The sequence below is a fragment of the Achroia grisella genome, unplaced genomic scaffold, assembly GCF_030625045.1.
Source record: "Achroia grisella isolate CSIRO2021 unplaced genomic scaffold, CSIRO_AGI_Agris_v1 utg1062, whole genome shotgun sequence".
Taxonomy (NCBI): Eukaryota; Metazoa; Arthropoda; class Insecta; order Lepidoptera; family Pyralidae; genus Achroia; species Achroia grisella.
Genome location: NW_026712566.1, coordinates 1,775,041 through 1,798,582, shown reverse-complemented (window position 1 = coordinate 1,798,582; position 23,542 = coordinate 1,775,041). Strand labels below are relative to the sequence as shown.

The window sequence follows — 23,542 nt, the reverse complement described above, 5'->3', positions numbered from 1 at the left end:
CTTTATTTTGAGACCCATTTTATTACATTAAATTAATTAATATTATACAATTACATTGTGCTTATCAAAAAAAAAATGTGATGATTGTATCACGTTAGTAAAATAAGTATTAATGTTAATACATTTAAAATATATTGTTAAAATTTGCTTAAATAATTAATAAATTAATAATTTATTATGTAATTCTTAATGAATATTAATTATATTAAATTAATTTTTATCCTTTTTCACCATGACGTTCATATACCAAATAATATAACTATAGACTAAAAATAACCAAAGTCAAATAGCCATTAGATACTACTTAAAAATAAAACGACTCATTTTGAAAATATTTGACTTAATTACTGTTTGCTACGGCATGCATAAGTCGTTTTTTTTTAATTATTTTTTATATATATTTTTTTCTAAAACGTAGTGACAAGTAGGTGTATGGTGCTATAAATATATAGGTGTATATTGAATGTTACACACTTGTATGTATATTAGTTTTACATTTCGTCGGTAAAATAGAAAAATGGCAGTATTCAAAATGTACATTTTTTACAAGACAAGCATTTAAAGTTTTTTTTTAATTTTTAACTTATTTTTTCTTTTAAAGTTTTAAATTTACACAGAAGTATTACATATCATTTTAAAAGTATTTAGATAATGATTAAGACGGCGTGGTTAATTTAATTGAATTATAGAAAAGGAGGCAATTCTAGCTTCTAATTTAAAATAATGACTTTTCCTATTTAATCGACGATTTATATAATGTATAATTTCATTACTGGCTCGAATCTTGGCAAATAAATTTCAAAATTTTTACCACGTCCTCTTCATTTTCTGAATATGAAAATAAATAATATTATTAATTTAATGAATTAATTACATATTAATAAATAATATTTTATGAAAATGATTACATTAAAATTTGTATGAAAGATACTTCCTGAAAATACTTTCTGGGGTTCCTATAGACCAGTTTGTATTAGAATCAACAAATTAAAAAGTAAAACATTACTTAAAATAAAGACAGAAAATCGAAGGCGCTTTTTGAAATCTGTGAAATAGAATCTTTAACGCTCGTAGAGCATTAGAAATTTATATATATATGAAACAAGTTTTGTGTGTATTAAAATAAGTTCGTTACTCTGATTAAAATCATATTAGCGACATAATCAGTTTACCCAGATTTTCATCTAGCTTCCAATTATAAGGGGGATATTATAAAATAAACAATCAAAGTTCGCTTTATAAAATCGGTCAAAGAGAATTTGCAATACTTTGTGAAAGTATTTCAAATTCACACATGTTTTAATTGAAACAAGTTATGTGTTTATTAAAACCGTTTGAATATCGTTGCTATGAAAAAAAAACATTTTAAATAATATGAGAACATTTTAAAATAAACCCAGAAAATCGAATGTTACCTTTATTGAAATCGATCACAAAGTATTCCAAATTCATGTATGGCCACATGTTTTATATGAAAGAAGTTTCGTCTATATTAAAACTGTTTGAAACGTTTGAAGTTCGTTGCTCTGACAAAAATCAGTTTATCCAAGGTTATTATTAATTATAAAATCGGTCAAAGAGAATCTCTAACACTCACAAAGTATTCTAAATTCATATGCTGCCACATGCTTTATTTGAAACAAGTTAAGTGTGTACCAAAACCGTATGAAATTTGTTGTTCTGAAAAAAAAATGTTGCATATTGGCGACATAATCAGTTTACCCAGGTTTTCTCCTGGCTTCCAATTGTAAGGGGAACATTATAAAATAAAAAAAGAAAATCGAAGACCTCCTTTTAAAATCGGTTAAAGAGAATCTCTACCACTCACAAAGTATTCTAAATTCATATGCTGCCACATGTTTTATTTGAAACAAGTTACGTGTGTACCAAAACCGTTTGAAATTCGTTGCTCTGAAAAAAATATCGCATATTGGCGACATAATCAGTTTACCCAGGGTTTCTCTTGGCTTCCAATTACGAGGGGACATTTTAAAAGCACGGACAAGTATTCATGCATTCCCTTTGACGGCGTTCCTAGCTACTTACTAATTAACGTGTAGCTAAGTGTTTGCGTTCGCGGTAAACGACGCCTTTTAACGTTTAAAGCGCTGTATTTTTTCAGCTTCCACATTTTTGGGACTTTGATGGCGAATATATTGGTTTCGCTTTTTACCTGACGTTTTTCCGAGATGCAATTATGCCGTTAAATATAGACGTTTTAAGCGCTTTTCTTTTTCTAGTTTTCACAAGTTCTTGTATAAAATATTATCCAACGTTTTGAAAGAATTTGGCTTATAAAATATTTTAAATTAATAAATAATATGTATAACTTGTATAATATACATTTTATTTAAATTTATTTTATTTTGTTCGATGTCAAGATATTCAAGTAGATGTACACTTGGAAAAAAATATGAATGAATCTCTTAATATGCAGTACAAACTATAACTATGTAATATTATGTTATATGTGCTATAACTAAAAACAAATAGATGCTTCTGTTATTTTTTTCTAACTGAATTCAAACACAAAAAAATATTTTGGACCATTTGAACAATAAAGTGGATGATGTTACTTCAATAAAGTTGAATTTCTCTACAAAATTTAAGAAAATATATAACAATTTGTCCCGTCTGTCAACACAACACAAACACACTACCGTACGACAAGGGCCGAGTCAAAATTATTTATTTGTAACAAAGTAGTGAACATTTGTTCGGGGGCGTAACAGAGATTCAATGTAACATGTCATTAGGGGGCTGTAATCCCCTAATTATGACGATTGAGATAAAAGCGCCATCTGCGACCACGACGAAGTGTCGGGTGACTGTGTCACAGAGGAAAGTGTCGCCTGTTGATGACATTATAGTACGAAATCTGATGACATTGATGTTAACAAGAAGTACCTATATAAAAGCGAGCTGTGACATACAAATGTTTGACCAATATTCTGTAATTTGAATAATAAACAAGTCAAGTGGTCACTATATTCTCCAAATTTAAATTTAAATTAATTTGTATTATTGTAAACATCTAACAACATTTATTTGAGATGCATACTAGCTGAGTTTCTTGTCAGTTTTTCTTATCTCGAAATCATTTCGAACTGACTGTAGATTTGACATATCATAAGAATCTGTAATAGACATACATGAATAAAGATATCCTGACCTGATGGAAAGTGGTATTTTTTTTCTCATAGATGATAATGGAACGGTGCACCCGCCTGCGCTAACGGTTTACGCTGGCGGGGCACCAGGACGATATGATAATAATGAGAGTGTTGTCAGAGGAAACTACGTGGAACTCAACCTGAATGTATCATTGCTAGCAATCGAGTTATTAGTCCACATTACTAACAGTTCCCTGGAAAATATTGTTCTATATATAAACAATATATATATAAACAGCACCACGTACATCACGTTATCATAGGACGTCCGTGATACTGACGCTTTCCCATTCTGGAGGACTAAAATATGAAGCCTGTTGTCCTATAATGTCATTGCCTAACCTGACCCTACAACCGAAACATAGCTTACAAAACAAGCTGCTTGACGGTTAAAATAGGTGATACTTAGGTACGTAGTAGGACGTAGTCTACAAATTCTATCTAATAAATATCAACGAAAAGGTTATTAAACTCCAATTTGTCCTCCGAAACCCAATTTAAAAGTACCTACAGTTTACTAACCGCTAAACTACACCGCTCCTTCTTTATAGCGCATATTCTCATTCCAGTTGAACAATAAACGTACAAAGGAATAAAAATATCCTACATTCAACCTAAATCTATCTATAGAGACACCCTACCGGACCACCTTTGGAGCACTGATGGGGGTCTACCCTCTGGCGGGATGCATATGTCGCGGTGTTAATAGATTCCTGATCGACGCAAATGCCACAAATCCACAGATTGCAATCTATCAGCTTTTGATCTGTGGTCATACGGGATTCACATCAGTTGGCAAAATAAATAGAAAATAGTGAACTAAATGAATATTTTTTTTATACATTCGTTTTTAATATACATTATTTATATTATTAACCGGGTCTTAACATGAATAATTTTATAACAAATAATCGACGTTTCGCTTCAGTTACACTATCCGTGGTCAGGAGTTGACTGACGGTTCAGATAAATACCTATTTGCCATAAAATTATTCGTGTAAGACCCGGTTAATAATAAAAATAATGTAATTGAATGTTTGCAGTCAGAAAAGTTTAGGATAACTAATTAATTAGAGTTGACTGTTAATCCCATATTATACTATAGTTATTTCAATTTGTTGCTGGCAGTTTGTCCACTATATTTTTTATAGATATTGGTATAATTTTGTTACCTTTTTTTATATTTTATTTTTTACTTGCTTGTCATCTCTCATGGGAAATACGACTATATGTACATACACAATTATTCCTGGTTTTTATTAAATAGTTGTATATTGATCCTGCCGTTCTGAATCATAACAATTTGTATTAATTTATTTTGTGAGTAAAAGTTTAAATCCATAATATTTGTCTTTAGAGTAGTTTACATGTAATATAAAATATGTAATTAATTTAGAAGCTAAGACGGACTAAGGGGCTAACATTTAAAAATGTAATCTAACTCCTAAATAATTAAAGAGAAAAAATAATAATATTAGAACTGAATGTGTAAATTTGCAAAATAACTAGCATTTTTATCCACCCATTCATTTACGGTAACTTTTTTCGAGTGCCAGCTGATCCGGTGCGTAATTACAATAGGTTTAGCGGATTCAAACCCCAACCGGGAGGGTGCAATGCGCATACGCCGCGACACTCCATTATGTCGAGTAGGCCCTTAACTAGACATTTATTATGCGCATATTGGTTAGCTTTTTATGGGGATTTGATAGATTTCAGCAGTGGAATGTAAATATGCGTTGATAGATTAAAATATTACCTACATCAATAATAATAAAGCCCTTTATTCTGAAATTATAATTATTTATTTGCGGAATTTAGAACATTTCTGCCTCTTGTGCATGCTAAACTACTTCTCCAAGGACGGAGTTTAAAGGTCTTTTTATTTTAGTTTATAATTATGTACGAGAATTTAGTTAACTATGTTTTTATTTTTGCGAACAATTGTTTTGACTTCCTATAGAAGTCTCCTTCAGGGCGATGAATCGAACCTGCGACTATCGGAAGTTAGGCGGTGTTCTAAACGGCTAGACCGTCAAACACCGAGGCCGTCAAATATGCTCTATTGGTTCAGGTATGTGGATTAAATTGAGTAAATTAAACAGATATATCAAGTCCAGACAGAACTTGAGCTGAACTAGTTTGATCCCTGGCATCCTGTGCTGATGAAGTCAAGATTATATGCAACAGGTGTGGTAACAATATTCTTATTAATTTAATACTGATATTGCTGTCTGAAGTCCAGGTCGTCTACAAGATATTGTTTAATGGTGGAGGTGTCAAATTAAATTTTCCAGTGGGCTATATATTACACTAGCTTTTGCCCGCGGCTTCGCTAGCGTTAATTTATCCCCTTAGGGGTGGAATGTCTCAAAATCCTTTCTTAGGGGATGCTTATGTCCTATTAGATGTAGACTCCATTTTCCGCAATTGGCCTCTCATTCGTTGTGCATAGTAGATTTATGCATGCAAAGTCTCAGCCCGATCGGTTTAAAATTGACAAACTTTCGTACAAACTTTCATCCCCTATTTTATCCCCTTGGGGGTATAATTAATCAAAATCCTTTCTTAGCGGATGCCTACGTTATAACATCTACCTGCATGCCAAATTTCAGCCCGATCCGTCCAGTGGTTTGGGCTGTGCGTTAATAGATCACTACGTCAGTCACCTTTGAGTTATATATATATAGATAGATTTAGAATGTATAGCCCTGATTCAAATAAAAAAATATACTGAATTAAAACTTTCTTACAGGAATCGAGCGAAGTCATCACATGATTCTTCTTTCTGTGTCACATTGCGATTGCGGGCCTTATTGATACAGTCCGGGAGCCGGATGCATGTATCTTTGATATGACTGTTTCAAGGGATAACACCCTCTTTTAGAAAAGCACATCTATGCAAAGGCTAGGCTTATTTGTAGTAATTTTATCACAGTTTTCTAAAGCAGAAACGTTGTACCCCTTTTTACAAAAATTGCTCGGACGGCACCTCCGTCCGAAATTTCGAAATGAAGAAGAATGCTTATATATTTATTAATTATTCATAAAATCATTAAATCAATAAAAAAAACATGTACACATTGCCATGTACTTGTGACAAACACGCACATATACTTATCTTAGTCTTTGATAAGAAAAAGTTATAATTTAATTAATTATACGAACTTCGACCACTGGGCAGCCACTACTTATTATAAATACGTAAGTATGTATATCTAATCGTGTGTATAAAAGTTACAAAAAATTGGTCGAAATTGTATGAAAAAGGTGACAACACAAAGCTTTGACAATTCAATATATCATTTCTACATGTCTGCACAATGGAAGTAAACGATTATTAAGAGCCAACTACACTTCCGTCCTATTCACACTAGCGGTCGATTGTAAAGGGGTGCACTCACTAGACAGGTGAGAATGCACACGACCGCCACGCGACACATATTAAATCCAGCAATATCTATTATTAAAACAAACATCTTTATTTCGAGCAGCATAAGGCTCAAATTATATGGATTAACGTTTAATCGTTTAACACTGCAATTTGTGACAGCTGCCGTCAAAATGTGACGGTACTTGACGGTACTTAGTGAAACGTTAAATGTTTCATATATGCTTGAATTTAATTGCAAGTATTGATTTGAAGTAAAAGTAAAATTTATTATAGTCGTTTTATATTCTGTAAATTTAGATATATGAATATTAGATAAGTATTGATAATTATATTAGTGATATACATTTTTTCAATTTTATTATGACTTTAAAAATGAGGTATATACCGCTAAGAGACTTAATATTTTTTATTGAATGTCCATTATTATTGATACGATTTTAATTGATAAATAAATTTAATAATAAGTGCGGAAAATAATTTATTTATCGTTATTTATGGATGATAATTGTACTCATATGTTGCACATAGTTGGCGGGGTATCAGTAGAGAATAATGAAATAAGTATGATGTTACGTCAGTTAGTCCATCTCAGTAAATCACAGGGAATAGTAAATCACAATGGTTTCCAGGGAAAAACCTATTCGACCTAATAGGTTACATTCCTAGCAATTAGGCCATTAGGCTCCTCTACAAATAAACAACAACTGCACTCCACCCTTCGTGTAGGTACTATAACATAAATTATATTAATATAGAACAAACTATATATAGTTTGTTATACCTCTCTTCTCTTCCGCTTGCTGTGCCCAACAGCGTCCATAATTATCCTACTTTGAAATGTACTTGTCTATCTATCTACTGTAAAATTATAGAATTCAAATCTTAAATAAATAAAAAAAAAATATATTCCTGTGAAAGAATGCTCAAGCACATTCGTGGCTAGGCTAATAGGCGATAAGAGGTACACCTTGGGGTTTTAACTGGTGGAAGTGTGGCAGTACTCGTTACCCATGTTTAGGGGTAACCTGGAGGAACCTGATAAGCTGATATCTTCATTTTGCCAAAAAAAAAACTATATAATAAAACTCGAAAGTAAACTTTTTATTAACTACATGTGTAATAGTGTAGTTAATAAAAATAAAAATTGGAACTTATCTGAATTTTTACAGTTATATTTTATTGTAAATGGAACTGGATTTACGAGTTTTTTATCAAGAATATTAAGTAGCATTAATTATGTATTGTTAAAGTCCGATTCTATACATAAGTAATATTCTTTATACATTCTGTTATATTATTCGATATAAATCTTTAAAAGTATTGAATAATCGTAGCATCGAAATATTTATTTAATTTATGTTTTGAATACGTATTTTCCGATTTTAATGTAATAAGATGTGGCCCATATTATGTATGTTTTTTTTTTCAATATTTCATTTTACAGTTAGAGACAGCAGGTAAAATAATAATATAAAACAATTACTTGGATTTGTGGTTGAGGTGTCCTATATCAATAAACAGTTTTCGAAAATAATTGTACTGTTTGATTATTATTTATTGCGTGGTGAATCTATATTTAATAATATTTCAAAATAGAATTTTTATATTCTCTTTGCTTTTTGCGATATAATTATCGATGTATAAAATATTTGATACATTATTCAGTAACATGGTTTCATTTCAATGTGAAAAGGTGGCAGACAGATATAAATACTTTCGCATTTATAACATTTACTATAGATATATGATATACAATATTGGAATTAAGTTGACATCCATATTGTAATGATTTCTATAATACCAAACTATGATGTCATTATTTTACGAATTCATTTTCAAATTAACATTCATTCAATTGAAACTCATTAAAAAACAATCGAGTTTGTGTCTTGTTAAAAACTGACCTCATTAGTGTATAATTTATTTACCATAATATTCTCATTTGATCGAATTATGGTTATGTATTGTAATTTAGTTTTAAATTAGCTGTAGTGTGAAACATACGTGTCTTTTCAGAAAAAATATAATAATAGACATTCGATATTATCAATTCGAGGGAACAATTGATAAAATCGAATAATTATTCATCCATATACACGGATATAAAGGAATAATGCAGAAATAATCATCGAATCCATCCATCTTGAACTGATTTTGTAAAATATGAATACATAAAGTTTGGAATAAACACAAAAAATGACGTCCAATTGAAAATTTTGTACTTTGATAGTTGATTCACTAGTGCAATTGAATATGAAAATGGTACTTGTTTATTTGAAAATATTCATCGTTGCTGGTAAGATATATTAACATTTCAATTTATATACTAATTATTATATAAGGCTTATACAGGGCTATTGCTTAAAAGGAGACCGTTAATATACATTAATATAGTTAAAAGGGACACGAATAATTTTATAGAAAACTAGTTGTCACGGCAAACGTTGTTTTGCCTTTAAATAAAAAAAAATTAGGGGGATGAAAAATAGATGTTGGCCGATTCTCAGATCTACTCAATACGCTCACAAAATTTCATGAGAATCGGTCAAGCCGTTTCAGAGGAGTATGGGAACGAAAACTGTGACACGAGAATTTTATATATAAGATAAAGGTATTTCTCATTATCTTCTCTCGACGTTTCGACAAAGTTTAGTGCAACTTTGTCGCTGTGGTCACGAGCTGACTGCAGTACAGCCATGTTAATGCAGGTTTTTCTACTGCCGTCACTAGTCTGTTTTTTCACATTTTATTTTATTTAGCATTAAATTAAGACCCGTTTAACTGTAGTTTTTATATATAATTATTGATGTATTCACATTTACTTATAAGATAAACATGTTTAAATGATAATAAAGTATCTAATAGCTAAACAAAGTCTTGTAATAGTAATATACAGTGTAATAATAGTTAATATTTATTGTAATTAAGAAAACAATGTAAATTGCATTAACGGCGATACTTCTTATCTAATAATTAATAATCTATTAATTTGAATACACAAATCGGCACAAGAATGTATTTTATATGATTAATTTTGTTTCACAGGAATCTCTATTGTAGCTGACGCTGGAATTTTGAATGAGATGGAAAACATTCTTGGTATACCAAACAGACAGAACAACCTGAATTTTGATAGATTTCATCCACCACATGTCCATAATCCTAATATGAATACACCTCAGGCTCAAATGAACCATGGTAGTGGTATAAGATTGTTTGATCCAAATAAGGATATTATCAAAGAAAATCCAGACGTTGAACAGTTCACTGGCGATAGAGTAACATCACCACCACATAGATTCGAACAATTGCGAGACCAGGATAGTATAGGAAATGAAGATGAAGTAGAATTAATTGATGCTTCAAAAATACATAAAAAGCCTGGATATGTGGAAGAGTTAAATGAAGATAGAAGAGAACTTATTAAGCCACATTATAACCAGATGCCTGAATATGAGGAGGAACTAAATGGAAATAGCAAAGATAATATGAAGCCACATTATAACAATCCTAAACCTTCAAGTGATGAAGTCAAAACGTTGAAAGTGAAAATGTTTTATTTTCAAATGCAACCAGTTACACCGAATAGTGGCAAGGAGACAAGTCAAATAATATATTATAAGAATTGATTGTGTAATAAAACACTGGAAAAAGTGTTAAATAGCCAGTCTACAAGTTTATTATTTTAAGTGTTATGACGTGCATTTGACTTATGAACTTACGTTACGTTACATACCTTTCATATGAATTATTCTTTTATTTAATACGAATCTTTTATATTATTCAAAAATAATAAAATTGTCGCATATGTAAAGTTAAAAATGTATAAATATATACCTTATCTGTATTTATTCAGAATAAAAAATGTCATCCTTACTTTATTATTTTTGAAGCGATTGGAATAAAACACACTAAATATGACATGAAAAAATAGTCTAAAAATAATATATTTCATGTAAAGGAAATTAGAGTAAACATTATTATTATTAAAGTAAGTCAAACCGGTAGGTAGATATGGTATAGTAATAAAATAACGTAACGATAAATAACAGTGCTAAAAAATAAATAAGGTATAAAATGTTCTACATGAATAACTTTGACTTCGAATATATTGTACTGTGAACCACCTTTTATTGGAGTCGGTTGAAAATGTAGATGTATGCAATTGTGTGAGTGTAGTTTAGAAGAATGTAAAAAGAGCGCAGTCCATACAAAGTGGGTGGGTAAGGGTTTGTCACGTGAGCACGTCTCTCGCAGCCATTGTCAGTGCTGGCTCTACGTGACGCCATGTTGTATACCCGACTTTATGTTCAGTGCAATGTAAGTTAACATACATATGTATATACTTACGGACTTATTCATATATAATAATAATAATATCTCAGGACAATTCACACAGCGCCATCTAGTCCTAAGACAAGCAGAGCTTGTGTTATGGGTACTAGACAAATCATATAAGTACATGGATGCATTGTTTTTTTGTGAATAAATACATATTATACACAAAATAGAAATAGAAAACACACAGACCGATACAAACAATCATGCTCATGAATACAAATGTTTGTACCGTGGGAGGAATAGAACACGCGACCATTAGATATTAAACCGGTATGCTAAACCACTAGACCATCGAGGCAGTCAATATATGTCTAATGTGTATATATAATGCATATACATTTTCGAATGTACATAAAACTGTATGCGTGGAAATTCAGCTGGAATTTTTGCTTTATAAGCTATATTGCAGTTTAATACGCAGAGAAGGTACATCATTAAAATTTATGATTTTGGATAGATTTTTTGATAATATGAAAACAATATCAGATCAATATGACTTTAGACTCATCTTGACCAATTCACCAAAAATGAACCAAATAGTATCCAGGTGTGACTACTGGAAGGTCGACCTGCAGCTACTCAACATTGTCGATAATCTAATAGTCGGGAAATCGCATAAATATCGACCTTAATATACTCTATATTGTTAGCAATCTACTAGTGTCTATGTCTATATTACAAACAATTATTTCCCCTCTAGTTTAAGAAGGTGAAGGCGTTGGAGTTCAAAGATCTTCAAAGACCTACAAGCTGCAAATATGTTAGCTAAAAAAACTTGACTATGATGTAACGGGAGTTCTACTGGCAAATTCAGATAACTGAATACTCATTCTTATTAGTTTTCAGTTATTTTTGCTTCCACCCTAATTACAAATTATCGTACTCACATACAACTAACTCACACTTATGTTCAGTTTTTACATATAAATAAAATTGGAGTGTCTGTTTGTAATATTGAAATAACCGTTTTTTACTACATGCATATGAATATAAATACACCATACACCAAAATAACATTTTTTACAATTTTTATCTGTCTGTTTGTTCCCGCTAATCTCTGAAATGGCTAGACCGATTTTGACGAGACTTTTTTTGGCAGGTAGCTGACGTAATAAGGAGTAACTTAGGCTACTTGTATTTTAGAAAAATAAAGTTAAATTCCACGCGGACGAAGTCGCAGGTACCGCTAGTTAGTTTATAAGTTTTCTGTATTGTTTTATATTTCATAGAGAAGAGGATGCCTGGGGATTCATAGTACAAGAGAATCTTAGACTTCTGTCTCCCATATCTAACCATCCAATGTCATTTGTTAGTAAAAAAACTGTTTTTATTATATGGGTAAGAAAATAAACTGAATATTATAGACTATATCTTATAAAATTTCGTGTTAGTTTCCGTACTTCTCTGAAAGGGCTTATATTGATGAAATTTTATATGTACACTCGATAGTCTGCGAATAGGTTCTTATCTATGTTCTATACCCCTAAGTAGTATAAGGGACACCCCAAAACTTTCGTTATAAATTTTGGTCTAAATTTTTATGATGTTGTATTAAAAATACATACACTTCAAAATTCTCACCCTCCTACCACGAAACTAAATTTTTTAATAGCGATATTAATTTATATGGGAAAACAACGTTCGCCCGGTCAGCTAGTATATACATATATAGTTTGTTAGTACCAGAATGTACTGCATATTAATTGTTCGTACTCGTGTATACGACTTGGCAACCGCCCGCTTGAAAATTCAGGCTTCGCACGCCTGTAGGCCAAAACAGGAGGGTGTGCGGGGGCCGAGGGGGGTCGTGGAGGCGGTCGTTAGTGACATTTCGTATTCATGACGTCAGCCTCGGGCCGATTGTTTGCAATATTACTCTAATTGGAATTGTAATTACGTGCACATATCCTGGATAGCGTTCCCGACGTGACGCCCGGGAGCAAATCTAGTGGAGATTTCATTCTTTGTGTTTTGATTTTTTTTTATGGTAAAACTACCCGCTCCATTGATGCACAGGTAAATTATATTCTTAATTCTTTGATACGCAAAAGAAACAAGACTTTCGACACGAACATGATGACGGCCTCGGTGGTCTAGCGGTTTAGTACACCGCTTTACTTCCGACAGTCGCGGGTTCGACTTCATGTACGGTGCAAACATTTATATTCATAAGTATAATTGTTTGTGGTCTAGGTGTTTCCTATATATATTATGTATGCATTTAGAAAAAAAGTATATAAATGTTTATTATGATTTGTCTAATAGTGGGACTAAATGGCACTATGTTAATTGTCAAGAGTTATTTATTATTTCTGTCCAGGCTTAAATACAATGATGTATAGGTACCTTGCATATGCATGGTGGAGATATTCAGTAGACAATCAGATAGTAAATATAATTGTTTCTTTAGTCAAGGAGTGGAGTCCGCGTATAGGTTAACAAAGAGATCGATGACGTCAAAAAGGAAGCCGGGAGCGGATGAATTCGGAGGGCGGAATATCGCACGTAGTGGAAGGCATTGTAACAGGCATATATCCAACAGTGGACCTTTTATATCCACTAGTGTGCCAAAAGGTTCCTTAATCTCTTAAATTTATATGATATAGGTACATAGTATAACAGTAAATCGACTAATAAACAGTTACAAAAAAAAAACAACAACAATTAAATTCTGTTAAGATTACTAAAACATTAATTATTAAAATTGGGCCTATGCTAAAACACATTGTATTAGATACATAATTAATTTGATTCCTAATTCAAAAATAGTTGGCGCCAAAATAATTTCGTATATTTTTTATTGTCTATATCACAGAGTAATGAACGCTACGTTTATTAAGAGTAGGCACCGCCCTTATGAAAATTAAACAGAAATTGAATCTATGAATGAACCTGAAATATTTTTAAAAACTGGCTGGCAGTTTCGTACAAAAATCGTTTTGTTTTAATTGAGGTAGGAAAATTTAAATGGTTTTTATTAAAACTTAGCAGATACTATGAGGCGCTGAAAAAATTGGGAACGCGGATTTATAGAAAAAAGTATTAATTTTTACTGATGCAAATTTGTCAATTAGAATAGAATAGAAAATAATTTATTCAAATAAACTTAATTTAAGCAATTTTGAATAGTCAACAATTTTTTTTAAAATCTACCGCTTATAAGGAAAGCTGCCTCATTACAAGAAGAATAAGCAAGAAACTTGTGTGTTGCTCTTTTAAACAATCCTTGTAAGATCACATTTTACAAGTCGAAACCAACACTAATTTATTTTGCCTCAAATATAAAAACACAATAAGATTAAATCAGTCATAGTGATAAGAGCAGACCAGTCCCTACAAGCAGCACTCGTTCACGAGTATGACGGATAGGACGGAATACCACGACATACCCGGTAAAATAATTAAGTACAAAATGGTTAACCGCAAAATCTTGATTGTCAATGATTTCATAAATCAAAAAAAGGTTTGCAAATTGTTTTTATATTCAGCCAGTTATAATTTAACATTAATTAATATGTATATAGAAAAAAAAGAAATGCTTAAAATTTAGTATTAGTTAAATATAAATTAATATCAATGTACCTTAAACATTTTCTGTATCATTTTTAGCTGGAAGTAATTTTCTTGGTAAGATTACCACCAGTAGTAATACCACTGTAGGTACTATTAGTAAGCAGTAACTAATATGAATAAAGTTTTAGCATTTCAGGTATTAAACTTTAAATTATTTATGACGGTTCAATGAATTTAAAAAAAGAATAATTTATTATATATTTATTTAATTTTTATGATCAGAATGATATATCACAATACATCTTAAGAAATTAATTTGTATTACTTTTAAAAACATAAAAAAAACCTTCATAGAATTTTGATAATAATACAAATATAAAGAGTATATCGTCAGGTGGATAAGTGGTTTACTACACCAGCTCATACCAAAGAGGTAGTAAGTTCAAATCTAGACGACACTTGATTGTGTGTTAAGTTATATATCAGACTGATTTTTAGATGAAAAAAACACTCATATCAAAACAAAATTAAATCCAAGAGACAGCGGCCTCTTGCCACGTTAAATTGAAATAGTCTAAAATCTTTACATAGTATGTATATAACAGAGACGCCGCCGTTGTCTGTTCGCTTATATCTTTTAAATTATACAACGGATTTTAATGCAGTTTTGAGCAATAGATAGAGTATATAAGAAGGTTTTTATGTATAACTCGCTGTTCCCGCGACTTCGTCCGCATGGAATTTAACTATATTTTTCTAAAATAAAAGTATCCTAAGTTACTTCTTATTACAACAGATACCTGCCAAAGAAGTCCCGTGAATAATGGTCCAGCCAAACAGACAGACAGACAAACAGACAAAAATCGTAAAAAATGTTATTTTGGTGTATGTACCGTGTTTATATTCATATGCATGTAGTAAAAAACGGTTATTTCAGTATTACAAAGAGACACTCCAATTTTATTTATATGTACAGATACATGCGTCTTATAGTGTAGAACAAGCCGAAAAATTCAAATATTTGTAATGCATCAGTGCAAACCGGAACTGGTTGCTAGTATTAAATAAAAAAATAAAATTCATTCATCACAATATTGACTGTGCCTCAAATTTTTTCAACAACGAAAACAGCCTTAACTGTATATTGTGTTTATGTTTAGAATGGAGTCAAAACTGTACTATGACGAAACTCTCATGACCTATTGAAAGTAATAAACACCCTTAAAACAGACCAATAATACCACAATACCACAGACTATAGAGTGCCACTCGTGGCATTTCTCGTATGTTGCTCCTTCTAAGCACTAAATAGTTACTATATATTCTCATGCTTTAGAAATTGCATTAGTGCCATAGTGCTTTCTGAATGTATTTGGATCACTCGGAACTAGGGAGAGTATGAAATAAAGGGCTCCATCAAAGCTCCATCTTGTATTTCGCCTCGGTGGTCCAACAGTTTAGCACACCGCCTTACTTCCGATGGTCGCAGGTTCGTTTCATCATACAGTACAAACATTTGTTGTTTGATGATTATGAATGTTTGTATATGTATGTATGTACTTAAAAATTGTATCTGTTTATATTCATAATTCAAGCTCTACTTGGCTTGGGACTAGATGGAGCTATGTGAATTGTTCTGAAATATTATTATTATTATAGTTACAGATTCATTAGCATCATAATTTTAAATATCATTGTTACGTATATTGTATATGCTTTCTTCATCTATTTATCTATTGGTTTACTATCCTGCTTGAGAATCGTTTCAAATCTGGCCAATACAAAAAACTTTGTGACTGATTTCCGGTGATGGAAACACCGATAATAATCCAAATTTACTCTAACAGAGGCCTGCAACCTGATATATTAAATTTCAATATAAGGTTCGTTACACTGTTCGGTTTCCTGATCGGTTCACTGATTTATTCGAACTCAGTGAAATGTGGCCCAACGCCAACGCAAATGTAGCATTCAACATGAACTCGCCAGTTGACAATGCCTCTGAGTACCGTATCTGGGATAATAGTAGTAAAGGCTTATTTCTTTATCTATCCTCATGCCAGATCCTTTACGGAATGGGCAGAGATACAGAGTCTTTTGTTACCTACCCACAAGTCTTGCCATATCCACATACATAACTATGCTACTTTAAGTATGCGTGCCGGTTCTTTTGATTCTTCCATCAGCTAACAAACATTGAATCTGATAATAGATTAGTCTGTACTTCCACCGGCCATCGATCACCTACATCTATTATTCCCTTTCGTGTACTGTCCTTCTGTATACGGGTAGAATAATCTATACTCTTTCACACTACAGTCTTTCCATGTACTGGCAGAATATTTATAATCGTAAACAGGTTTACGATTAATTTGCTGATAAATTCGTTTAATAGGTACAATATACATTCAACAGTCTATTCATCTTTTTCAATTTTCTATTTAATGCTTATAACTCTCTATAGACTTACGTAGAGTCATCTTAAGTTTCATTAAATTGTATAAATCTTTAAGCATGATATCCAACATCTTAAAACTTATAAAGAGTCTGTAATTATTGATTTTTTTAAATGTATTGGCACGTGTATGTTAAATTTAAACTACGATCAGAAAAAAGTTCGGATTTGTAAAGAAAGTGGATTTAAGAATGTCCTCTCAAACGAACATATTTTGAAACTGAACATATTGTACAATGGTAGACTTGAGTATAAAACTAGTTTCTTTGTAAATGATTTACTGAATCATGCAACAGTTTGTTGTAGAACTATATCTTTACATAGGTCTCTGTATCTGTATTTTTTTTAAAAAGAAACTTGATATTTAGCAAAACTCGACTTATAACATTTTTACTGGTAAACATAAGTATAAAATATTGGGTACAAACCTGAGTGATCCTGTAAGGAACGACTAAGAGGCGGCGCAGGTGGCGTCGCCGCGTGTTCTCCACCATACAGCCCACCGAACTCCTCAGCAGATGACGACGACGCATTGCTGCACTTCCGCCCCTTGTCAGGAGTGTACTTGCTCTCACCACCAGATGGTAAGAACTTGGCATCCGACTGGTGCTCATCTAGTAAACCTGGCACTCCGAGAAGACCACCGACCAAGTTCGGCCTCAACTCTTCCATGATCTTGGAGCCTTGGCCGCAGCCACCTCCACCCGTGAAGTTGAGCTGCCGGCTGAAGAAGGCCGGGAAAATGTTGAACTGCTGCGGGTCCGGCAGCGCGGCCAGGGGCGGCGCGGGCGGCTCGCTGGCCCCCGCGCACGCCGCGCTCTTGAACTCCACCGTGCTGTGGCCGGCGCGCTGGCTGAGCGACCAGCGCTCTCCCGCACTTCGCAGCTCGTGTTCCGAACCCTCGCCGTCGGCTCGGCCCCGACGCTCACTGACTAACCACATTATAGTGACGCGCGCTGCGCACCGGCCACGCCGCCCCGCGCGCTAATTGTTCGCGACTGCGCGAGAGGAGAGCACGTCGCCGCCCTCGGGCGAGAGTGAAAAGACCTGTTCTCACATCCCCATAATCGATGTAATCTTTATAGGGATGCTGCGTCTCATTCATCCCCGTGCGAGTGACACGCGAGCCGGGGGTGCGAAGGCGGGGCCGCCTGTGGGCGGTGGCGGAGTACCCCGCGCTGATTGGTGCGGGGCTTCGGTAGGGGCGCTCGCTGCCAACGCTCCGGGCCAGATAGGCTTTCTTTGTTTTATTGTCCCCATGGCTTCTCGTCGATCTTGCGTTTAAAGTTTATGCATTGCACCATGTTTTGTTTCACAAAACAGAAATCATGTATGAAGTTCTTAAGGTAGAACGGCAAACAGAGATGGCTGGATATATATTGTAATGTAAAGTGTGCTTTGTGATAGTGTGTTGTTTCTAAGTTTGGGATTAATTATTAAAATGTTAAGGGCGTAGTGGAAATGTTTCTGATAACTTCTATGAGTCCTAATTAATATAACTATAACTAATAAGCCTTTTTATAGAAGAGATAAATCCTAAAAGATAGGATAAACCTGTCAGCGTAAATTAAAGTAAAATTTAGGTATATTAATAAAAGGTATCTTACCTACCTATTCGGGCAGTATTGGAATTTTGGGTATTTAGGTCATTATTATCATACAATATCACCGTGGTATGTCCCTACCAGAATACCAGATTTTCCAAAAATTTATTAAGTTTCCATGGTGATCTTGATTTGTTATCTCTACTGATATACTAGTCACATATGAATTACAATGTTACAATATTATTGTTGAATCACTCTGTCTATTGCTAAAAACTGCATTAGAATTGTCTGCATCTAGAAGATTTTAAAAGAGCATAGTAGAATGTGGAAAACATAACAGAACTTAAAACCATATTGCTCTATAAACTTAAAAGATCTTCACAGAGCTGGTACCGCAATGTGTCACTATCGCTATGATTTTCAATGGAGCCACAACTAATTAATTACTATTTTATTGCTTCTATACATGAGAAGCATCATGGAGATCATAATATCATCAATTATGCACTGCTACTCTGTAGGAGCAGTCGTATTTATGGTGTCATGATATTTCACTATTATAAATAAATAAATAAGAATTGACAATTAACACACTGCCACCTAGTCCCGAGCTAAGCAAAGCTTGTGTTATGAGTACTAGACAATTGATATAGACACTTATATGCATTTTTTCTGTAAATCCATACGTAATATACATACAAAACACCTGGACTGGTACACACAGTCATACTCATGAATACAAATGTTTGTACTGTTTGAGGAATCGAACTGGCGATTTTTGAAAGTAAGGTGTGTTAAACCGCTAGCCCGTCGACGACATTATAAAGAAAACATTCATAAGTAATAACAATAAAAAAAATCATGAATAAAAAAATGAACTAAATGTTTTTTGCGGCATAATAAAGAGCAATGAAATAGATCGACATATAGATAGATGGAGAGATATGAATCCACTTGATATTTGAATAATAAGTGGGGCAAGTGCGTTATTAATATTTGAAGATCGCATCTAGCAACCCTTCAGTGGCAGCCCTACGCGGTGGTTATGAATATCATTAAAGGTATCGAGTTCGCTTACCGAATGTTGTAATGCGTTTGTGATTCAATTTCTACTATGAATTTTAATAATAATACCACAGTAACATTTAATAATAATAATAATCTCAGGACAATTCACGCAGCGCCATCTAGACCCAAATTAAGCTAGCTAGTGTTATGGGTACTAGATGACTGTTATAAATGCATAGGTATATATATATATATATTGTAAATGCTTACATATTGCACGTAGAAAATAACCAGACCGGTACAAACGTTAATACTCATGAATAATATTTTTGCCGTGCGAGGAATCGAACCCGCGACCATCGGAAGTAAGGCGATGTACTAAACCGCTAGACCACCGAGGCCGTCAAACATTTGTCAATCAAAATATCTTTTTTCAGTAGCTCTATTACAGATTCTCATGATATATCAACGGTAGGCTCTGACGGTAACGTCAGCTCGTCACTTCGGAGTTTACAATAATACAGATTCATTTTTAAATTTAAATTTGAAAGAATAGAGTAACCAGTGGACGTTACACGTTCATAAGGTCTAAAAATATAATAATTGAATAAATAATTAAATATAATGACAATAATATAGTCCATTGTGTTTAGTAACCATTTTATTTTATGTTAGTAAAAACCAATGTGGAACAACCCCCTAACATATCACCTGTTCCACATGTCTTAGAATGGGACAGTCTATTTTACAGACATTTTCTTCAGGACCCTGTTAGACAGATGGTGATGATTATGATTTATATAATCATGAATTTAAAATATGTTACATATATTCCATAATGTTTCGAATATAAATAAAGAAAATTCAATCTTATGCTTTGACAAGTAGTGTAATATTTATTTAATACCACAATAATTTGATATTTAAGAAGCTGCAAATATACCGGCAAAGTAAAATAGGATTCGCGGAAGTACGAGTGACTCGGATAAGTTTTGGGGTGTTAGAGTAGGGAGTGACGTCTCACAACTTTACTATAGTTTTAATTGATTCCCCGCTCCTTGAAGTAAGACACGAAACATTAGCTTAAGTTAGAAAACGTATAGGTAGTAACGTATCTATAATAGATGTGCCTTAAGAAAGGTACAGATAGCAAATGGTTTTTTTATTCTACGACGGTGGCACACGGCCCATGTGATGGTAAAGGGTTACCGTAGTCTATGGACGCCTGAAACATCTGGGGTATCACGTGCGCGTTACCGACCCTTAAGGAACATGAATATGCCCATGCTGCAGTCTCTCGAGGAAACCTCGGTAGGTAGTTTATTCTACAATCTAAGTACAGGTTTTATTTTAAAGCAAGTCGGGTTCCTTATATAGATGCTTTTTTTAGAACTACTATAATAATGTTTAATCTTTTATCTCATAAAAAATATGAATAGGTAATGGAAGTTTGTGCACATAAAGATCGGGTTAATAGGCAGTATTATAAATACGTTTGACTATATGCAGTTATACCTGTAGCCTTTTGAAAAAATTAAACGCAAAAAACGAAACTAAAGCATACGCACTTAGGCAGTTATGATATGCGTATGAATAACATGGCATATATCGCAAATATAATATTTTTTTACCTGTGGAAAATCCTCATGGAGACTTACCCACCCCAAGGGAGGTAGATGGGTGCTGCCGGACTCTTACCGGTTAAAACCCCAGGGTGCACTCTTTTGGTGCGCGCTTTTGGTGCGCGTTAGCATTCTACCACAGCCCCAGGGCTATAGAGCCCAATCCTCGATCACCTAGTATAATACTGGACTAACTAAAACATTCCAAATCTTGGAAAATCTACTTTGAAGTTTTATCTTAAAGTCGAATTTCTAAAATCTGATGATTTTACGAGTTAAATTAAAACTAGGTGTGTAGTATATGTATTTATATATGAAACGTGGGAAGTAACTACAGTAGGTACTCAACTAAAACTCCAGATATGTGTTCGACTTTGTTGGCGCGTGTATTAACATTAACAAGTCAGGTGGGGTCTTATGTAGATAATTAATTCCGCTCGCAGCTACATGAGCCGGTGTGAAAGATTCGCTACTCGGCCCAAAGTTTTAATGTGCCGCGCAAACTTTCGTGGGGCACACGGAAATACCTGTATATGTTACTAAGTAGGTATGTTTACAGCACAGGTTCTCAAAGTATTTTCCTTATTTAGTCTTATAAAATTAAAAAATTAAAATGTTAATTTGCTACAATTAATTGAATTTATTTATTATTTTTCAATAATTGTACTTCACATTAACATTTAATATAACTTTTGTAGAATTTAAGTACTTTGTATGCTATCTAGGCTAAACATGTCTAACAAATTTGTTCTGTGTATATAAAATCCCTTTATGTCGTCACTACGAATCACACATGTTATATAAATAAATAATCTTGAATTTTACGTTCCTGTCTGCTATTCTTTATATCACTAAATAAATATGAGTAAAACACAGGTACTCAATGTTAATGTTTTTACTTACAGAGAGTAAAGAATTTAAATTATCCTTTACACTCATAAAACTCAAAAAAAAAAATTCTCCAGACAGCTTCTCCGCAGCTCTGTTCAAAATTTTAGGAAGAAATATAGTAAAGTGAAACGCTTAGATGACAGTATTATTTTTTTAATCTTAGGTTTCTGTAATTTATGGTACTTTAATAAATAAGACAGATCTAGATATTTAGTAGGAAGTTTTCTCTAGAATCTGGTAATAAAATAAACAAAAATAATAGATACGTTTTAGTACTTAGCTATAGTTTCGATCATATATCGACAAGTGTCAAAGAACGCTCTGTATTCGAGTCTCTATGTGAAACTGCCAAAGTAAATAGGTTTTTTGTTAAGTCTTCTTTGATGGCCACCGACGACAGTCGGAGAAGTCTAGCGCCCTCAGAAGTCTCTCTCTCTAGCGTCTTTGCTCACTTTGAGAAGGACTGTCTTATAAACTATATTGGATGTTAGTGCAATGAAGTTTCTTTATATATTCTCTTGTACTATGAAACACAGTAAAAAAATATAATTAAAAATTGCATAGTTCGTTGAGATACGCCATAAGGGAATAAAAGAAAAGAAGAATTCTAATATTTTCGAACTCCAAAAATATTATTAAGGGGAAAATGCAAGCACTCTAATTTCTAGCTTATTTATTTCATAAAAGGGAGACGACCCTGCCAGGATTCGAACCTGGAATCTTCTGATCCGTAGTCAGACGCGTTATCCATTGCGCCACAGGGCCGTGAGAACAGTGTCCAAATTTTAGATCCATTTCTCTATGGTAAGTTATAAGTATTGTACATTCATTTAAATAGAAATGGACATTTAGATATTTGATGCAATTGTATTTTAGAATCTACGTTAGATTTCGTAGAAAATAATTTACTCTTTATATCCTATAAAGAGTAAATTATGTTACTAGTGAATTTGTCATTATTTATAGGATGAATAATGACAAATTCACTAGGAATTTATCATGATGCTTTCCAGCCGTGTGGATGTCAAACTGAGTGACTATCCATTGCTAGCAGTGGGATCATCAGTCCACATTACTAATAATTCCTTTATTATTATGCCTCATGCCTCATGGTATTATATATAAGGTATGCAAATTACATTTGGTGTTGAGAAAGAAATGGGCTACATTATATCACAGTCACGCAGAGTCCTGCAAAGCGCAAAATCAAGGATATTCAATAATTCATTCAATCATTAATTAATTTATTGCAGTTGTTGTTCCTATTTGGTTGTTTTTGTTTTAGAGTAAATCAACACATAGTATATTTTATACTATGTGTTAATTAAGAATGATTGAACCCTGTAGTATCTTTAATATCTCCAGATATATAATGTAAATCAGATTTAAATAAATAATTTCTATTAGTATTTGCGTCAAACTAATAATTTGCAACATTCACTTGAACATGTGTGTGCACCGCCCTCTGTTTATAGTCACAGATCAAATGAATAGTACGAATAACAACAGCACTGACAAATTACATATATGCCTCCTTCAAACTAATGAAGCCCTGGTACTCTCCCATTTGGTATATTTATGCTTAGTATTATTTTCTA

The 23,542-nt window shown here is 32.9% G+C and overlaps 1 protein-coding gene and 1 non-coding gene across 2 annotated transcripts in view; both read right to left on the bottom strand.

Moving 5' to 3' along the window:
* The window catches only part of LOC131855572 (homeobox protein unc-42), a 37,105-nt gene extending 19,287 nt beyond the window's left edge, over positions 1-17,818 (bottom strand). Inside the window, exon 1 of the mRNA XM_059206852.1 lies at positions 17,305-17,818. Coding sequence (XP_059062835.1) covers positions 17,305-17,818 — 514 coding nt within the window. The remainder of the gene's footprint in view (positions 1-17,304) is intronic.
* Positions 17,819-22,636: 4,818 nt separating this feature from the next.
* On the bottom strand, positions 22,637-22,709 carry Trnar-acg (transfer RNA arginine (anticodon ACG)). Its single transcript has one exon. It is a non-coding gene; the product is annotated as a tRNA-Arg (tRNA).
* Between the last annotated feature and the right edge of the window lie 833 nt (positions 22,710-23,542).